Source organism: Rattus norvegicus, chromosome 15 (assembly GCF_021556685.1).
Source record: "Rattus norvegicus strain SHRSP/BbbUtx chromosome 15, alternate assembly SHRSP_T2T, whole genome shotgun sequence".
Classification (NCBI taxonomy): Eukaryota; Metazoa; Chordata; class Mammalia; order Rodentia; family Muridae; genus Rattus; species Rattus norvegicus.
In genome coordinates, this window is record NC_141548.1 from 6,664,727 (window position 1) to 6,682,390 (window position 17,664).

Sequence of the window (17,664 nt, forward strand, 5' to 3'; positions counted from 1 at the left end):
AGGCATTTCTGGCTGAAGCCGGTTTTCCTATGTGACATTAGGAAACAGTTGTAATAAAAGAAAGTTTCAAACAGCAAACTGTTCTGATTCTGATGGACACAAGTCTGATACTAGGCTGGAATTCTCTTCATAACTTTCGATACTTTTGAAAATAAAGGATAGATAGTATAATGTACTCGAATCCTAAAATACTGTGAAGTATGCATTTCATAAATATGCATTACATGATATTCAGTTGAAATTGCTGGGAATTGTACTTTCTTCTATCCCTATAACCACTTGGCTCTGGACAGAATTACTAAAGAATATGATGACTTGGGCTGTGTGTGTCTCTGTGTGTCTTTGTGTGTTCTGTGCTTGTGTTTATGTGTGTCTCTGTGTTTCTTTAGGTATTTATGTGTTTATATATTTATGTGAAAATGGAGGCTCTGTCAACTTATGGTATTTTTCACAGTAGCTATTGTCCACAGTGTTTTATGAGATGAAGTCTTCATTATGGCAGATGGAGTCAGAGAGACTACAGAAAGATCAAAGTATGGGGTTGGGGATTTAGCTTAGTTGTAGACGCTTGCCTAGAAACCGCAAGGCCCTGGATTCGGTCCCCAGCTCCGGAAAAGAAAAAAAAAAAAAGAAAGAAAGATCAAAGTATAGAGGAAGGGGCAGGGAAGATATCACAGCAGTTGAAATCACTTACTGTTCTTCCAGAGGATCTGGAATTGGTTCCTGGTAACCATACAAAGACTAACACCAACCTCGATAGGCAAAGCTGTCTCCCAGATTCTGCCCACACTTGACAACCTCGTGATCCACCCATACAAAAGGCAAAACGCAGATCCGGGTCTAGTGGCTAAGAGTGACATTGACTATCTAATCCGGAGGGGAGGAGGGTGGCGGCCAGCAGCAGCCGCAGCGACAGGGGCGTCCAGAATACTCCAGGCCACCTCCCTCCCCACCCACCACTTGTTTGGGTGGCTTTAAAGAGTTGAGTAAAATCAAGCTGGTAACCAACCATGACTGAAGGAGGATTTGATCCCTGTGAATGTATTTGCTCTCGTGAACGCGCCATGAGAAGACTCATCAATCTGCTCCGGCAGTCCCGGGCCTATTGTACCGACACAGAATGCCTTCGGGAATTGCCAGGGCCCTCCGGTGACAGTGGCATCAGCATCACTGTGATCTTGATGGCCTGGATGGTGATCGCTGTGCTCCTCTTTCTACTGAGGCCTCCTAACCTGAGAGGCTTCAGCCTTCCTGGAAAGCCCTCCAGTCCTCACAGTGGACAGGTCCCGCCAGCCCCTCCTGTGGGCTAACATCCTGGTGTGGGAAGCAGCGATTGTTTGACACCCTGCAGGACCGAACGACTGCAGAGAACCTGGCACTACCTGTCTCTCCTTTTCCATCTGCAGTTTGGATGGTATTGTTTTCATGAGCTTCTAGAAGTTTCACTTGCCAACTGCCTTTGTTTCCTGTGTTGCCACAGTCCTTGTTTACAGTATACCTGAGTAAACGATTTCTTTGAAAAGTCGAGGGCTATGTTGGTTGGCCTAGGCTTAAACATTCCACTCGTTCTCCCTGGAACACTGACCATAGCGTCTGTGGTGGTTTCTGGCCCAACTGAAGGAAAATTAAGGTTTCTGCATTTAAGTATTTTAAGTTGTTTGGATAGATTTTAATTCTTTTTATAAGGTATTTATTCTGGGTTGTCTGGTATGAATGACAGAACCATGCTGTAGTCACTTTACTGTGGCAGTTTACCTGTGGGTGGCAGTTTTCTGTAGTCCTTGACACTGATGCTTTAGATCATTTTCCTTACAAAGTCCAGCTGGCTTATATGGCTAGAATAGGAAAATCGATTTGGTTGTTTAATGATTTTTTAAAATAATTCCCATTAAAAATTTCTGATGTTAATACTTTAAATAAACATGATTGATTAATATTTTTAAAAGAGGTAAAACACTCAGAGACCTAGAAAACCATGGATGGCTTCCTCTTTAGTCAACTGGAGCCACAAAAATGTCAGAATCACAGAGCCAATCAGAAATCACCTGAAACCAGACACTACAGAAATGATCTCATTTATATAGAAAGAATTGGCTGATGGGAAAGGATAAGCAAAGTTGCTCACCACAACCATGAAAGGACTCTTCACAACTGGGCATAGTGACTCAAAGTGCCAATTTCAGTGCCTGGGTACATTCCTACAGGATCAAGCCCACCCTCTTCCATCCAGTAAGTCCATGACATTTAGGTCTGCCAGATTAAACTGAGAAGTCCTATTTTTCCTTTTTTTTACTATATAATATCTACTTGTGAGTACATTGTAGTTATCTTCAAACACACCAGAAGAGTGTATCAGATCACATTGCAGAGTTCTGTAAGTACCCATGTGGTTGTTGGGATTTGAACTCAGGATCTCTGGGAGAGCAATTGGTACTCTTAATCCGTGAAGCATCTCTCCAACCCCTGACAGATCCTGTGGCAACATACTGACTAAAATTCTCTGTACATTCATTCAAAGAGTTAATATTTCCAGGCTTGAATGACAATGGTACATTTATAACTTAAATGAAGTATTTCATAAGTGACACTGGTCTCAGATATTGAAGTGGTGGGTGAACTATCAGAAATAGAAGGATGCTGCAGGCCCCTGTATATCTATGCAGGATAGCAGTAGATGTAATTGCACTTTTTATATATAATACACATAGCTTTCCAAACCTATTTATTTTTATTTTAGTTTGTTTAAGATTTATGACGTATAGAGCATTCTGCCTGCATGCATGCTTGCAGACCAGAAGAGGGCGCCAGATCTCACTGTAGATGGTTGTGAGCCACTATGTGGTTGCTGGGAATTGAACTCAGGACCTCTGGAACAGTAGCCAGTATTAAGTGTGGAACCACCTCTCCGGCACCATTACTTCTATTCTAATCTGCCTGGTGTCTCCAGCAATTTTCTTGTGGATGTTCTCTTGGCATGATAAAGTTTGATTTTAACCTGTGCGCTCAGAAGGGACACACATCTGCAATGACATGTTCATTTGGGGTTTTGTATTTGTAATCCAAGATCTTTTTGTTTGTATTTAGCATGGAACTATCTATGTAAACAAGGATGTTCTACTCCCTGCCTCTGCCCTCCTGCTTGAACTCTTGAAGTAACAGTGGACCACCACCATGAAAAATCACAAAAAATCCACAAAAAAGCAATTAAGTACCTACTAGGGCGTTATGAAATATACTATCACCTTAGATGATTCACGGCATGGCGTATAGATTAACAACTTGTAGCTGGGTATTTCGAGGCATTGTTCCATTGGACTAGACAGAAGACTCTGGCATGAATTTTCTAATGGCGCTAAGTGCCCTTTCATTTTTCTGAAAGTCTTTTGGACTTATGCCAGAGTGAGGGATGTGCACGAATCTCACTGGATATTAAGTGTCCATTTCCTTTAAAGCTGAGGTTGGGTTTCTTTCGAGAGAGGAGTGCTTGTGACTGGGATGATTCAGGTCTCCTCCAGCCAAGGCAACTGTGGGAGAAGACATCACTCAGGTGCACTAAATTCTCACTTCCACAAGCTGGCACCCCATACCTAGCAAAACATATCCTCATTTCTTCAGGACAAACATGTAACACCATTTGGGTAGAAGGGGTCAGAACAAGACCACTCTTCTGTTTCCCTTTTATTTATTAAGTGGTGATCACCCTTATAGACAGCAGACTGCTGTGGTCAGAATGGAGGAAGGTGATAATTTAAGGCCCGTCACTAGTAGGAATTAAAAGTTGACATTTTTATCCACAGATAGTATACTAACATTTATGAAAATTCCAAGGATATAATCATTAAGGAAAATTTGCAAGCTGATTGCCCATTAATTATTATATATCAATTGTATAAAAAAATCAAAGAAAAGCTATTGCTAAGGAGTACTGATCAAAAAGACTGCATATTTTTATTTTTTCATTTTAACTTGGTTTCAAATGGCGTGTGTGTGTTCCTACATTTTAAATTGATGTCAACAACGAGAAACTGTCCAGAGGGATAAAAAGAAATGATAGAAGAGGTGAGGAAAGGAAGGACAATGGTATTGAGAGGCAGAGATTGGCGCAATATATGGTGTATACATATATGAAAATTAGACACACACACAAACACACAGACACACACACTCACACACACACTTGTGCAATAGCAGCAAGGTCCTTAGCAGGTAAAAGAACTTGCTACCCTAGTATGATTATCTGAGTTCAATACCTGGGACCCATGGTACAAACATGGACTGAATATGTGGCACATATGTGCACAGACACACACATATCCACTGGCAAAGAAAACTTTGAAAATTCATAAGCATTTGACTTTAGAGGCACAAGGATCAGGAGTTGGGAATGAGGTCACCCCAACATTCACTTACCTCAGAAAACCCAAGAACTGAAATTGAGCTAAGCTAATGAGTCCGATTAAAGTGTGGCAAATGCAAGAAAAAAGAGTTTTAATGTGCAAATATGCATGGCATAAACCACAACAAATATTAGGTTAGAAATATCAAATTGCTGGTCCTTTATATTAGTTGATAGAAAGAAAGTAACAAAGAAACAAAAAAGAGAGAAAAGAAACTAAATGACAAACTTATGAAGGGAAGTAGAAGCCATCAAAATAAAGGCAGGGAATGAAAGAAAATGGGCTGGGGTGCCATGCTTGAAGGAGGAAAAGACTTTAGACTCTCTGCTCTGATGAAGCTGACTAAGGTGGTGCCTGCTGGTCCTTCACAGGCGCTTTTGCGCTGCCTGCTCAGCTTGGGCACAGTTGTTTGTCCTCGTGTATTCTGTGCGGTTTCCAGGTAAGGCGGGCAGTGGGAGAGCCAGGTCTCCAGCTAACTGGCTAAGCTGCTCTGCTTCAGAGCACAGGGTGCTTTGTTGCAGCTTGAGCAGGAGCTGCTGAGTCTGCACAGCCGCTGCCACAATGTTTCCACCACACTCCTGCTTTCCTCCCCTGAGAAATCCCCTCCGGAGTCAGGTTTGCTGCTTGCTGTTGTCCTGAACCGCTGCCAAAGGAAAACAAGCTCATTCCTGAAGAACTATTGCTGAACAGGTCCTCTTCCCCCATATCCTAATAACTTTTCTCTTCCATTACCTATGATGTGGGCTACTTATTAAAAGTAGTTTGCAAAAAACTTTGCCTCCATCCTGCTGTAGTAGAAATAAGAAAAAAGCAAGCAGGTCCTTTTGTACAAAATACTTTATCAGAGGTCTTAAGCTCCTCAGGCTTCCTCAAAGAAGCTCTGAAGGCAATTTTAGGAAGTATCTAATAATATTGTATGTGATAAAAGAAGGGAGGCCCTTGGGTCAACAAAAATCCAACTTTATTAGTCTGCTCTCTTAGTCTTCATTGAATCTATCCAGGCTCTTCTGGCTTTTAGAGTCTCTGGGAGAAGTAATGTGTGATTCTCATAGGAGGACTGACTTTGTATGTTACCAGTACTTTTTCCCTTGCAGCTTTTATTACACTTATTTGTTCTCCATCTTCACTGTCTTAGGAAATATATGCCCAGGGGAATTTCTTTTCGACTCCAGTCTATTTCATACTGTGTGCTCCTTTTACTTTGATGAGTCTCTTGTTTAAGTTAAGGACATTTTCTTCTATGATTTTGTTGAGAATTTTTGTTTGTTTGTTTGTTGGTTGGTTTTTGTTTTTGTTTTTTGTTTTATTTGCCTTTGACCCGTTTATTTTCATCCTTCCTATATACTTTATTGTCTTTATTATATTTGTTATTTTGCAGAAAAATCCTATTTCTTGGATGTTTTCTTCCAGGATTGACCTCCTTCCTTCCTTTCTTCCTTTGCTTTTCCTTTATTCCTTTCCCCCTCCACTCTTTTCCTCCCTTTGGATTTAAGATTTCCTCTATCTACGTATCCATTCCTTCTATCATCTCTTCAATGCCTGAGGTTCTCTATTCCATCTGTTGGAGTCTGTTATTAAGGTCTGCCTCTGAGAGACTATTTGAGTTCCTACATTTTACTCATCCACATCTCTCCCTTTATGTTTCCTTCATTCATTTCCTTTCACAGTTATTGTTTTCACACATTTCTTTACTTTCTCTTTAAAGGCCTCTCCCATATGTGCAAATGCTGTTTTACAGTCTTTTTTATTCTTGTTCTTCAATCATGTTGACATATTCAGGGCCTTCTGTCACAGTGTTGATGGGCTCTAATAGAGATTTGAATGCCCTGGCTGTTACTGGTTGTGTTTGTATGCTGGTCTGTAGTTATCTGGGGTTGGGAAGATTGTAATTCTAGGTGCTGAATCTGGTTTTGTGTGTAGAAAGTATTTGATCCCAACCATGGATTTCTGCCCATCCTTTGCCCAGTTAGTTTCTGGATAAAAGATTCACACTAGCTTTATATCTATGATAATCCTTAATTAGCACAAGAACTGGGCAGATAGCTATCCTCTATACTATTATGCATATTTTTCCAATAATTCTGTTATATAATTTGCCATGGTTTTTTCTGGGATGCTTTAAACTCCAATTAGCCCACTCACATGTCCATTATTTAAAGATTCTTACCTCCTGGTGGCTTCTCCTCTATTTATGTTCTTCTTTCTACCCCGTCTGTCATGGTCTCCCACCCCCAATTGGAACCACCAGGGAACACCTATCTTAATTCTGCACAGCTTTTGACTATAGGCTTTTTTATTTACAATTCAGAAATAACTTGGAGGTAAGGTCACATAAGAGTATGCATTGGTGTTTTCTTTCTTTCGTTTGTTGTTGTTATTGTTGCTGCTGCTCCTGTTTTTATTTTGTCTTTTTTTTTTTTTTCAGAGCTGAGAACCATATCCAGGGCCTTACGCTTGTTAGGCAAGTGCTCTACCACTGAGCTAAATCCCCAACCCCGTTGCTGCTGTTTTTAATTTGTCTTTGTTGGTTTGGTTGGTTGGTTGGTTGGTTGGTTTTTGAGACAGTGTTTTTCTACTGTACTAGCATTTTCAAAAGCCAGTTGCTTGATTAAGATATCTGGGGTCAGAGAAAGGCCTGAGTGTTAGTATTCTGCTAGCAGCCTTCTGATGGAGAACTCACAACTCCTACAGCACCACACCTGCTTAGAGGGTGACACGTCCCCACCTTAAAGATATTGAACTAAACATCTGAACCTATAAGCCAGCCCCAATTAAATGTTGTCCTTTATAAGACTTACTTTGGTCATGCTATATGTTCTCAGCAGTAAAACCCTAACTTCACGGTCCTCGGAAGGATCATTTCCCCAATGTAGGGGACTGCCAGGGTGTTGAGGGCACATAATTTAGGGCAAACATAGTCATGAGCCTATTGAGTAGCGCTGACCTTAAGTATTAAATTATCATTTTCAGTTCTGTAATAGCTGCCAACTGTAGGCTGGATACAATGGGAGCTAGAATGCCATATACATCCAGTATAGGGCAAAGGGAAGGAGCATCATCCAGTCCCACCAGTCTCTAAGGCTAATTTAGTTAAGGTCTAATTTAGAGTTCTATTTATCCTTTCTACCTGCCCTTAACTGTGGGGATGATATGCATGATGAAGCTTCCAATTTGTCCCCAAGATCTTAGTTAGTCACTGACATTTCTGAAATATGAAGGCAGGCCCATTATCTGGTCCTATTACTTTAGGTGCTTCAAATCTGGGAAAATCTCTTCTGGTATCTCTATCCGTCTATCCAGGAGGAATTGTCCACAAAAACCAGCAGGTATTTTGAGCCATGTCTTTCTTCCTTAATCTCTATAAAATCAATTTTCCCAGTAGAGGCCTCCAGGCTCTTACCTCTCAGTCAGGAGTTTGGATATTTGGGGTGACTGGGAGTGTTGCTCAGCTGATAAGCTTTAAAGTTTGTCATTCGTTTTACTCCCAAGTGAGTGACTCTGTGGATCTTTCTGAGAAGAGTTCTTGTTAAAGAGATGGATAATATTAGCTTACATTCAGTCGATATCACCATCCCATTTAATTTCTTTTTCTCCATATATCAGTTGATCTAGGTGGTTCAGATAGAACAGTATCCAATCTAGAGATGCTGTTTTCTTTAAGACTATGTCCTTAGCGGCCTTGTTAGCCCATGTGTTATCTCTAGCCATTGGTTTCTTTTTCCATGATGAGGGCTTGTGTTAATGTTATTAGCTTGGCCCTTTGAATTCAAGTGTCTGGAGGAACAGACTGAGTCCAGACTACCTCCATTTCCAGTGTCACCACTGCCCCTGCTCTCCTCTGACACTCATGGGTAAAGCTGCTTTTGTTAATAAACCAGATCTGTTCTGTCTCTGGCAGAGGAGAATCACTTTGATGGAGTGGACAGTCCAAGTCAGGGTCGGGCAGCAGAATTGCACGGTTCGGGGAAACAGGTGGCTGGAAAATATGTAAGCCATGGTAAATTGAGAAAGTCTGAAAATGAAGCCTGTAGGCATTACTGAACAACAATCAGAAGTGTGTGTGTGTGTGTGTGTGTGTGTGTGTGTGTGTGTGTGTGTGTGTGTGTGTGATGAGTCGCAAAGTTAACTTATCCGCATCTTTATCCAACAATGCTGTGGCAACAATAATAAGCAGGCAATCCTGCTGTCACTGAGTCCAGTTTCTATGATAAATAAGCCATTGGCCATTTCTATGGTAGTCTTTTCTCCTGGATCCATGGCTTTGTTGGCTAGAGGGGCTCTAATTAATTCTTCTTGTCTAATCTGCACTCTTCTATAATCTTTGCAACTTTCATTAGCTTGTATCTGTAACTTTTATCTAATATTTGGCACTAACTAATTGAAGAAAGCCCTGTACTAGAGTTCTCTGTTTTCTCTTATTTAATATCATATCTAAACACTGGCAAATTATTGTTCAAACCTGCTTACAGAGCCTGGTGGCAAATCTGGAGGAGATCCCTAACCCTTACACCCATTAAATAACCAATCTGGGTGGGTTCCCTGTGGGCCCAAGGGCCAGTTTCTTGGCCTATGTCTGTGGTGAAGAGAACCTGTATGAACTTTTCGGGGGAGTTGGTGTCATGTCCTGAATACAGTTTATTCTACATTATGCCATCTTGTGGCTGGTCCCTCAGGGGAAGAGATGCCTCAACATGAGCCTACCAGAGGCATCCCCTTTCTTTATATAAAATAAATCTTTTTCATCTTAAAAACTCAGAGACCACATTTACTCGGACAGGGAGCATGCATTTCTCTTGGCAAGAAGGATATTCATTTACTGAACAAAAGATGTGAGCAGGAGTCAGTTGCAAACTCTGTTAATGGATACATATGACCACTTGGGGCCTCTCCTGTCATGGACCCTGGATGCCAGACTGCACTGTGTCTGCCCTAGGCAGAAGGAGAGGGGAAGAGGGGATAAACCGGTGAGAAATGTAAAACCTGGAGCTGGTCCTGAGGGAAAAAGAAACTCAACAAATGACTGCTGAGAATTGAACTCAGGACATCTGGAAGAGCAGTCAGTGTTCTTAACCATTGAGCCATCTCTCCAGCCCCAAAGCTAACACTGTCAACACGGATGGAGCTAACCGCTAGGCTGGACTCAGATTTTGTTCCCGTTGACAAAGAAGTGTTACAGGAAGGAGGAGGGACAACTTCTGAAACACTATATCCTCTACTGCTGACACCTTGTGGAGGTCCTGTGGCCATTTAACATCAAAAGCAGGCCACTCTAAGTTACATTAAGTGGTCTTTAGTCCTAACAACCTGTCCCATGTCAAAAAATTTCGTCAGTCCAAGTCCAAGAACACAGAAAACAAAAGAACAACTAACACAAAGTGCCCTCCTTGGCAGCTGAAGTACACAGACCAGCCTGTCCATGCCACGGACAGGATAACTCAGGCCTTCTGCTCCAGCCACTGGCCAGATCAAAGTCCTGTTACTGAGGCTGTCCGAGCCCTCCTTAAGCTTGCACATATGAATCTGACCAAAAGCAGAACACATGGAAGCTAGATAGAGGCAACATAGACAACTGTGGTACATCGCTCAAGCTGTCACTTCCCCGATTCACCACTCTCCTGTGGGTCCCCCACAAGAGGGGAGTTTACTGGCCAATACACAAAATGTGAGGTGCAAATTGAACCACTACCTGGACCTCCTGAAATGTGACTCACAGAGGAGGAAATCTATGCAAAAACAAGAGTTTAGAAATTCCAAAATATCAGGGTCATCCCATTTCAGAGAGAGAAGTCCCTGAGTAGAGTCTACCAGGGAGTTATATACTTGCAATTAAGGTAGAATTCAAACAATTGGGGCAGAATTTGGAGAAAGGTAACTATATAGGGTACTATCAGTGGAGAGAGGCAACCTCCAAATTGACTTGCAGTCAGTGGGCTGTTTTGGGACCTTCTGAGGGAGTCGGATGGGGAGTCACAGGAGGCTTTTTCAACAGTCTGGTTTGCAGCTGTTGCAGGAACTACACTAGCTCTACTCCTCCTGGAAGGGAGGGGTCCTTCTGTGCTCAGAGGTTTGTGGTCGAATTTTCCCACTGGCCTCAGATTTGTTCCAACTCGGGCTCTTTCATGGGGACTTTGGATCTGGAAAGCTGTGGAAATGCTTTAAATAGGGCTTAATGGGCTATCCTAGAACAAATATGGAAGACTTTATTACTGAAAGTGGTTTAAATTGTGTGACTGTGTCCCAAGCATACTGTGAAGAATTTCAATATTTGCTTAGAGACTCTTTGGGGAGATTTTATGGTAAAGAATGTGGCTACCTTTTGCACTTGTCTGAAGATTCTGCGTGAGACCTAGATTAAGAAAATCAGATAAATTGAATTGAAAAAGGAATTCTCAGAAACACCACTATGTGGCCCCCATAGTCTCATACGTTTGAAGAAGCCTCTGGAAGCCTCAGAGTGGAATGAGAAGGTTTGTATACGCTTGGCCCAGGGAGCGGTACTATTATGAGGTATGGCTCCTTTGGAGTAGGTATTTCCTTGTTGGGTCAGGTGTTTAGCTGTGGGTCTGGCCTTTAAGACCCTCATCCTAGCTGCCTGAAACTGAGTATTCTGCTAGCAAACATCAGATGAAGATGTAGAACTCTCAGCTCCTACAGCACCATATCTGCTTAGATGCTGCCAGGCTCCCACCTTGATGATAAGGAACTGAAGATCTGAACCTTTAAGCCAGCTCCAATTAAATGCTGTCCTTTATAACATTTGTCTTAGTCATGGTATCTGTTCACAGCAGTGAAACCCTAACTAAAAACTTCACATAGATGCCTGGAAGTCTAGATAATTAGCATGCAGACCCCATAAATGTGTCCCTACATATCTCAAGAAACACTTTGTTCAGGTATGATCCATTGCCACAAATAAGGAACACGATGAAGGACAAACGTCCAGGGTAGGGGCTGGAGAGATGGCTCATCATTTGAGAATTTGTTTCTCAAAAGACCTGCAGGGCACCTAACAATCCTCTGTCACTTAAGTTCCAGGTGAAACACAGTGACCTCTTCTGGCCTTTGGGGAATAGCACGCACAGACCTACAGAAGGCAAAACACTCATAAATATAAAATAAATCAACGACAACAACAAACAAAAACAAAAGCACCCAAAGATGGGAAAACCAAAGGAGAAAACTCATAGGGCACCTTTGCCTGGATATTTTGTCCAGCTTTTAAAGAAATCTAGAAACTGAATTGTAAACTATGTGGTCTGCTTGAGTTGAAATCCCAAATGGAACATAGTACATTGTCAAGAACAAAAGTCATCATCCTAATCAAGAAGAACAAGAAAACAACCAACCATAAAAACCCTATCCCCTGAAAGGTCTTGCAATTTATTATCTCTTCTGTGCAGTTACAATTGATATCATGTTTGAAGGAAACCAAAAGCAAGCAATTCTGTTTCATGACTGCTTCTATACTCCCTATAATATTGTTTTATTTCCTGGGAGATACTACAGAACACCTGATGAATATTCCATTAATATGTTCAACACTCTCATCCACAAAAGAGTATATTTTAGTGGTCACTAAATATTTGATAAGGATAAAGCATTGATATTTTATTTTCAATAAGAAGTTGGTATTCAGAGTTGGACACACAATCTACACTGAAAGTACAATTGTCTTTGTATCTCAGTCTGACTGGGAAGTCATTATGATGCCCAATCCCTGTGAGAATGCAGAGATCCATCTCTGCCTGAGAGCTGTGGGATTTCAGATGGTTACATCACACTTCAATAAAGAAGGTTCTTAAGAGTGACGAGTTCGAGATCACTGTTTGATTCACAAGGATACATTCGATTTATTCAAAAGTAACAGGACACAAGGATCCAATATCTGCGGTGTAGATGGTCTTGCTGGCCTCCTCACAGAACCTCTTTCCCTCCTCACAGGATGCTTGCAGTTCAGTCTGCTCCACCAGCAGTTTTCTGTTCTCATTCATCAAAATCCTTACATTCTTCTTCAATTCATTGCGTTCATTCAGGAGGTGGAAGTTTCTGATGCTGAATCAAAAACAAATAATGGTAAATCCCAGGCAGTTTCTATTTGCCTGCCACTCCTGCAAGTACAATCATCCCTTCAAGGGCCCCATCCCCAGGCATCTCCAGACTAGAGCCACAGTTTGCATGATAGCACCAATTAGAGGCAGGTCAAATCCCGAGTCCGCACTCCATGGGAATCAAAGTACTTCAGAAAATCTTGACACTAGAGGGTATATATACATCAAAGAAGAGGAAATGGTGCATATGGGTGCTTATGTGTTCATGGTATTCTAAAACCATTGGCAGGTAGAGGGCCAATCCCCTCTGAGGGCTGATAGAAGACCCAGCAGCTATACAATCTTCCCATGTGTTTCTCATGGATCACAGATCTTTTTTCAAAGTCATAGCTGGACAGAAGTATTCCCTGCCTAGTGCTGGGGTCTCCTTTCTGTCAGTGACTCACCGGTAGGAATTGTTCTCTTGTATGAGCTCCTTGTACTTCTCCATGGCATCACTTATCCAGTTGGTCATCTTATGCATGTCCATCGTTCTCATCTCATGTTGGGATTTAAGCATTGGCAATTCAACACTCAGCCTGTGTTAGAACATGACCCAAGGAACAAATAACTGTCTGAACCCATGATTTCAGAATTAGGTGAAGTGTAAATAAAAAATAGCCAATAAAAAATTCAAATTCAAGGAATGGGGGCTAGGGAAGAAAGTGGAAAACTCAAAGACCACAGCAAAAACACAACAGTGAGATTCAAACCATCACTCTCCCATAGAAAATATTTCTCTGCAAATCAGCATGCATTTGTTTTGAAATAAGTAATCCTTAAAAGGCTGGTGAGATATGGTCCTATAAAGACCCTCTGTATAGGAGGGGGGAAAGTCTGAGAGCTGCATGTTTGGGAATAACAAGTGCCAAGAATTTATTCCCACAGTGACCTTTTCTAGGTCACAGTAAACCATCCTTGGATAATTAAAAAAAAAGAAAATAAAGTTCAAAGCAGGAAAATGAATAATAAATAAATAAATAAATAAATAAATAAATAAATAAATGAACTCAGACTGTTCTCTGGACTACCTAAGCCCAGTATATACCACAAACTTGCTCCTTCCAATGGTGCTGGTTAAATTAATTATCCTGGCCTTTGGACAGCAGAGCTAGGGGACCAAATGGAGGGAGCTGACCTTGAAGAGCTGGCCAGGTAAGCATGAAGGAATTGAATAGTTGTGTAAGAAGTATAAGATGTTTCCTCCAGTCTGTGCCATAGCCTTGGGTCCAACAGAAAGATGTGATGACATTTCTCTTGTTTTGAATGCAGGGATTCTCAATCCTTGTTACAAGACTCCCAGAGGCCGAAACTACTTTTTACAGGGAAGAGGATTCATAACACCTCCTCCCCTCAGGAGAGTCCTATTTGCCAGCAAGGTAAACAGAAGGAGCAAAGTGCTCTGTTGATCAATGACGGCCTCACGGACTCATCACTATCATGACCTGCAAACTGTTCATCAAACAAATTCTCAGACCCAATCAAAGTTCCCAGACTTCCTGATCCTGAGCAAAACACACACAAATACTTTCACATCCATACGTTCATACCAACCCATATACAAACATAATTAGAATGCCAACTTTATCATTGAGGTGCCATAGAATCAGTATATACGATCTAAATCAGAGTAAGAGTGAGGACATTCAGGCATTTCATTCACACACTTAGATGCAGCAAGTGTGACCAGGTCCTTCCAGCTGTTGAAAAAATCCAATTCAACTCCAAGGAGCTCAGGGTCAAGTACAAGAGAGGTTGACCCTAAACACACAGCACCTAGCTTCTCTCATAGGCCAGCACCTGCCAAGGCTCCTTAAAATCCAGAATGAGAGGTGAAACACTTTCTTTTTTTTTGGTTCTTTTTTTCGGAGCTGGGGACCGAACCCAGGGCCTTGTGCTTCCTAGGTAAGTGCTCTACCACTGAGCTAAATCCCCAGCCCCGAAACAGTTTCTTGATGTGAGGAAATCTTGGCTTAGCAGAGAGAGCACAAGACAGTCAATAGGTTACAGGGCATAATGACTACCTGTAGTTCAAACCATCATTGACATAAAGGTCCAGGATTCGAGAAAGTTCATCCCACTCGATTTTATACTTCTGGATTTCAAGTTTTAGTTCCTCCAATTTCTTTATACGCTTTTCATGGTTACTGATGAAATTTTCTGATGATGCCTTCCGAATAAACCCTGTAGATAGATAAACACAAGTGAATGTACATATTGGATAGCCCATGGGTAGAAAAGAACATTCTGAGTCTCAAAATGGAGGTTGAGGAAGAGGAAAGGCTGGAGACTTGTTGAATCCCTGAAAGAGAAGAAAAGCTATCTTTAATGTGGACTCTTAAGCTATTTCCCTCTTCCCAACCTCCATTGCCATACATAAGCCTCACTCACTATTACAGGATCCCTCATACTGAAAGATAGAATCTACCTCAGACAAAGATTAGGGACATTGTCAGCAGATATCAGACGTGGAGCAGGTCAATCCTGGAGTTCACAGCACCATCAAACCCTAATCGTGTGTTCAAGCTTAAAGTGTCTGCGACCTCAATTCATGACTAGGGGGTTCATCCTTCCTTGTTGTTGTCATCAGAGACTTAGTAACCTACAGGAATCTAGAGGATGAAGTGCTTCAGCACCCAACCATGAACGGGCACATTGTTAGTCTCATAGGGCTTCCTCCTGGCATTCCTTGGCAGTAGAAATTAAAAAGCTCATAGAAAATAAGCTGCAGGCCTGCCAATTCCTGGCTCTCTGTCAAATTAATCATCAGGACTCTTGACTCTTGGTCTGCAATTGACAAATTCCAAGGCTCCTGCTTGTAAGGCCGACTCCTGAAAGGCTCAGCTCAAACCTCCCTCCTGGAGGAAGTTCCCCAACTCTACCCAGTACTCACTGTGCCTTCCCCAGAATGATTTCATTCTTCTCTACTTACAAGACAGAAGGCCAGCTTTCTTCTGCCTCGGTCTGGTCTCTCCTTGGTCTCCCCTCTCCTTCTGAACTAGCTTGAGCAGCTGCTGAAACATGCCTGTTTGTGAACCTAAAAGGCACTGAAGGAATCCCACAGGCAGTTGGTGTCACCACAACACTGGTGACATCACAGAAGATTCTAGTGCTCTCTTAGATACAAGAGATTGTCCAAGGAAAGATTACTGATGACGTCACTGGGAAGTTCTATGGCCTCCCTGCTACCCAGCTCTCCCAAAAGCAACCAATTTCTATGGGGCCCTTTTCTGCAGCCTCTCCTGTGACCCAGGGAATATCCTTTGGCAACTTCTCCTCCCAAGTTAGATATTTCTGTCTGCTTCATCGGATGTCATCAATGCTTTTGATGGGGAGAGTTGGTTACAACCCTGAATTGCATATGATATTTTTGTTAGTATCTAAATCTCTAGGGACCACAAATGAGGACGATTTCTATCAATAATAAATCTACACCTGAGACGATGCACATACATACAGTCCAATTCCCAAAGTTTCCCTGTTTCCTAGAGGCCAATATATTCCTCCTGTAATTTTAATTTTATAAAACCTGAATAATATTTGCTTATTGTGCATTGCTTGATAGCCAGGACTATTTCCACATACACGTCCATGTAGTTCACAAAGTCAATGTTAATAATCCTACTTTTTGCAATAAAAACTCCCTTTTCTTCGGAATATAGGGGATCAACTACAGGGCAAATATAAAATCATAAATTTCTGTCCCTTCTTTTACATATTAAGTAGGACATCATTCCTTTCTCAAACATAGCCAGACAATTAAATTGGTCATCAGTGAGTAAAGGTCAACCTGGACTGCGTGTTCCTACATTGTAGCCTGACAGCCATCACTTCTCCAATATCTGTCTTCCTTAATTTCCAAGTCCAGGCATGAGGATATTGGGGGTTGCCCCTTGATACAATTGATGCAATTTTGCATTTCATATTTGACTTTGCTGGTACTCTGACGAGGATCAACATAAAACTTGGGATTTTCTTAATCTCCTTTATGAATAGAGATGAATGCACAATCTGCTCTGTCGTCTATGTTATTATGGCTACAGTGAGGACCAAGTATGCTAAAGCTCTTCATCTGATTTTTCAAACTGCGTGCTCATACAAGTGTGGACTTCTGTGGGTTGTGCGAGGGCAAGGTTGAGAACACTGGCTGAGGGCTGTGAATGGAGAAGTGGGACGGTGCATGCAGGATGGAGGGAAAGGCCTGTGTGTAGGTCATAAACAAAATCACAATATCCATTGATTTAATGACCATTCAGGAAGTGGACTTCTGCAAAATGACTTCAGCTGACCAGCATGGCAGGAAACCAGAAACAGATTCAATGGGGATTAGATCAACTGGATGGGAAACATGGGCTTAGAGGCAGAGACATGTCAGCTCAGGAAGAGTGGAAAAGCCAGTGTTGTCTGTTAAGCTTCTCAGCCCCATGGTTAAAGGCAAACAGCAACAAGTTTTAGCACTGAGGAAAAGAAGAAATAAAAGCCAATTTGTTGAAAAGTCTGGTCACCAGAAAATACTGACATCCTCTGTGATGCACATCATCTCTCAGGGGTCTGGGCCATCAGAATAGCTGGATGATGGCTCTCGGCATGGGCTCTGCCTGCACCCCTTTCCTAACCGCAGAGCTCAAATCTGCTTCAGCCGGGTCATCAGCTCCCCATTGTGTGGCATGGAGATCAGATCGCTGTGTCTGCCTATGCAGTCTTTCTTTACCTATGAAGACCCGAGGAACTGTTCTCCATCCAGTGAGCTGTTGTAAATAATCTTGAATCTCATTGGTGTTGTTAGTGGCTGTGATGTTCACAGATTCCAGAAGACCAGGTTTGAAAGGCAGTTGACTGAGGATTTCTTGGGTCTTTCTGCAATAGGGGCAGGTGGGCTGGATGAACACGACCACCTTCCCAGATGGGAACTTGCAGTTCACAAACCACTGAGCCACGCTGACAGGCTGCAGCTTTCCAGGAAGGAACATTCGGTTGAAGGTCCTGGTCCCGTGTCAAATGGAATTGGAAAACCTGATGTCTTTGCTTCTGTGGACCAAGATCTGGAAAAACCCAACTACATAAAAATCTGAGGACAAGTTGTGAGGGGTTTGTTCTTTCCTTCAATCATGTAGGTCCTAGGAAGGAGCTCAGGTGTAGGGAGTTGGCAACAGTTACCTTTATCTGCTGCCATCTCACCT

General features: G+C 42.1%; 1 protein-coding gene and 2 pseudogenes across 1 annotated transcript; 1 reads left to right on the top strand and 2 right to left on the bottom strand.

Moving 5' to 3' along the window:
• The first annotated feature begins 1,010 nt into the window (after positions 1-1,010).
• LOC134482169 (small integral membrane protein 14-like) lies at positions 1,011-1,310 on the top strand (annotated as a pseudogene).
• Positions 1,311-11,992: 10,682 nt separating this feature from the next.
• On the bottom strand, positions 11,993-15,582 carry LOC148000748 (uncharacterized). The gene is made up of 4 exons (XM_087587024.1): positions 15,417-15,582; positions 14,509-14,668; positions 12,892-13,023; positions 11,993-12,449 (listed from the first exon to the last, which is right to left on the bottom strand). The coding sequence occupies exons 1-4, from the start codon at positions 15,505-15,507 to the stop codon at positions 12,248-12,250; spliced, it is 585 nt and encodes a 194-aa protein (XP_087443150.1). The 5' UTR covers positions 15,508-15,582; the 3' UTR covers positions 11,993-12,247.
• A 1,445-nt stretch (positions 15,583-17,027) lies between these two features.
• Positions 17,028-17,454, bottom strand: LOC134482243 (glutaredoxin-1-like; annotated as a pseudogene).
• Between the last annotated feature and the right edge of the window lie 210 nt (positions 17,455-17,664).

Bases quoted from the DNA above. Each gene is read 5' to 3' on its own strand.
- LOC148000748 (XM_087587024.1), bottom strand. From the start codon at position 15,507: ATGTTTCAGCAGCTGCTCAAGCTAGTTCAGAAGGAGAGGGGAGACCAA. The intron at 13,024-14,508 runs GTAGTCATTATG...GTTCTAACACAG, and splicing joins AATGATGGTTTGAACTACAG to GCTGAGTGTTGAATTGCCAA. The intron at 12,450-12,891 runs GTGAGTCACTGA...TTTTTGATTCAG, and splicing joins CAAGAGAACAATTCCTACCG to CATCAGAAACTTCCACCTCC.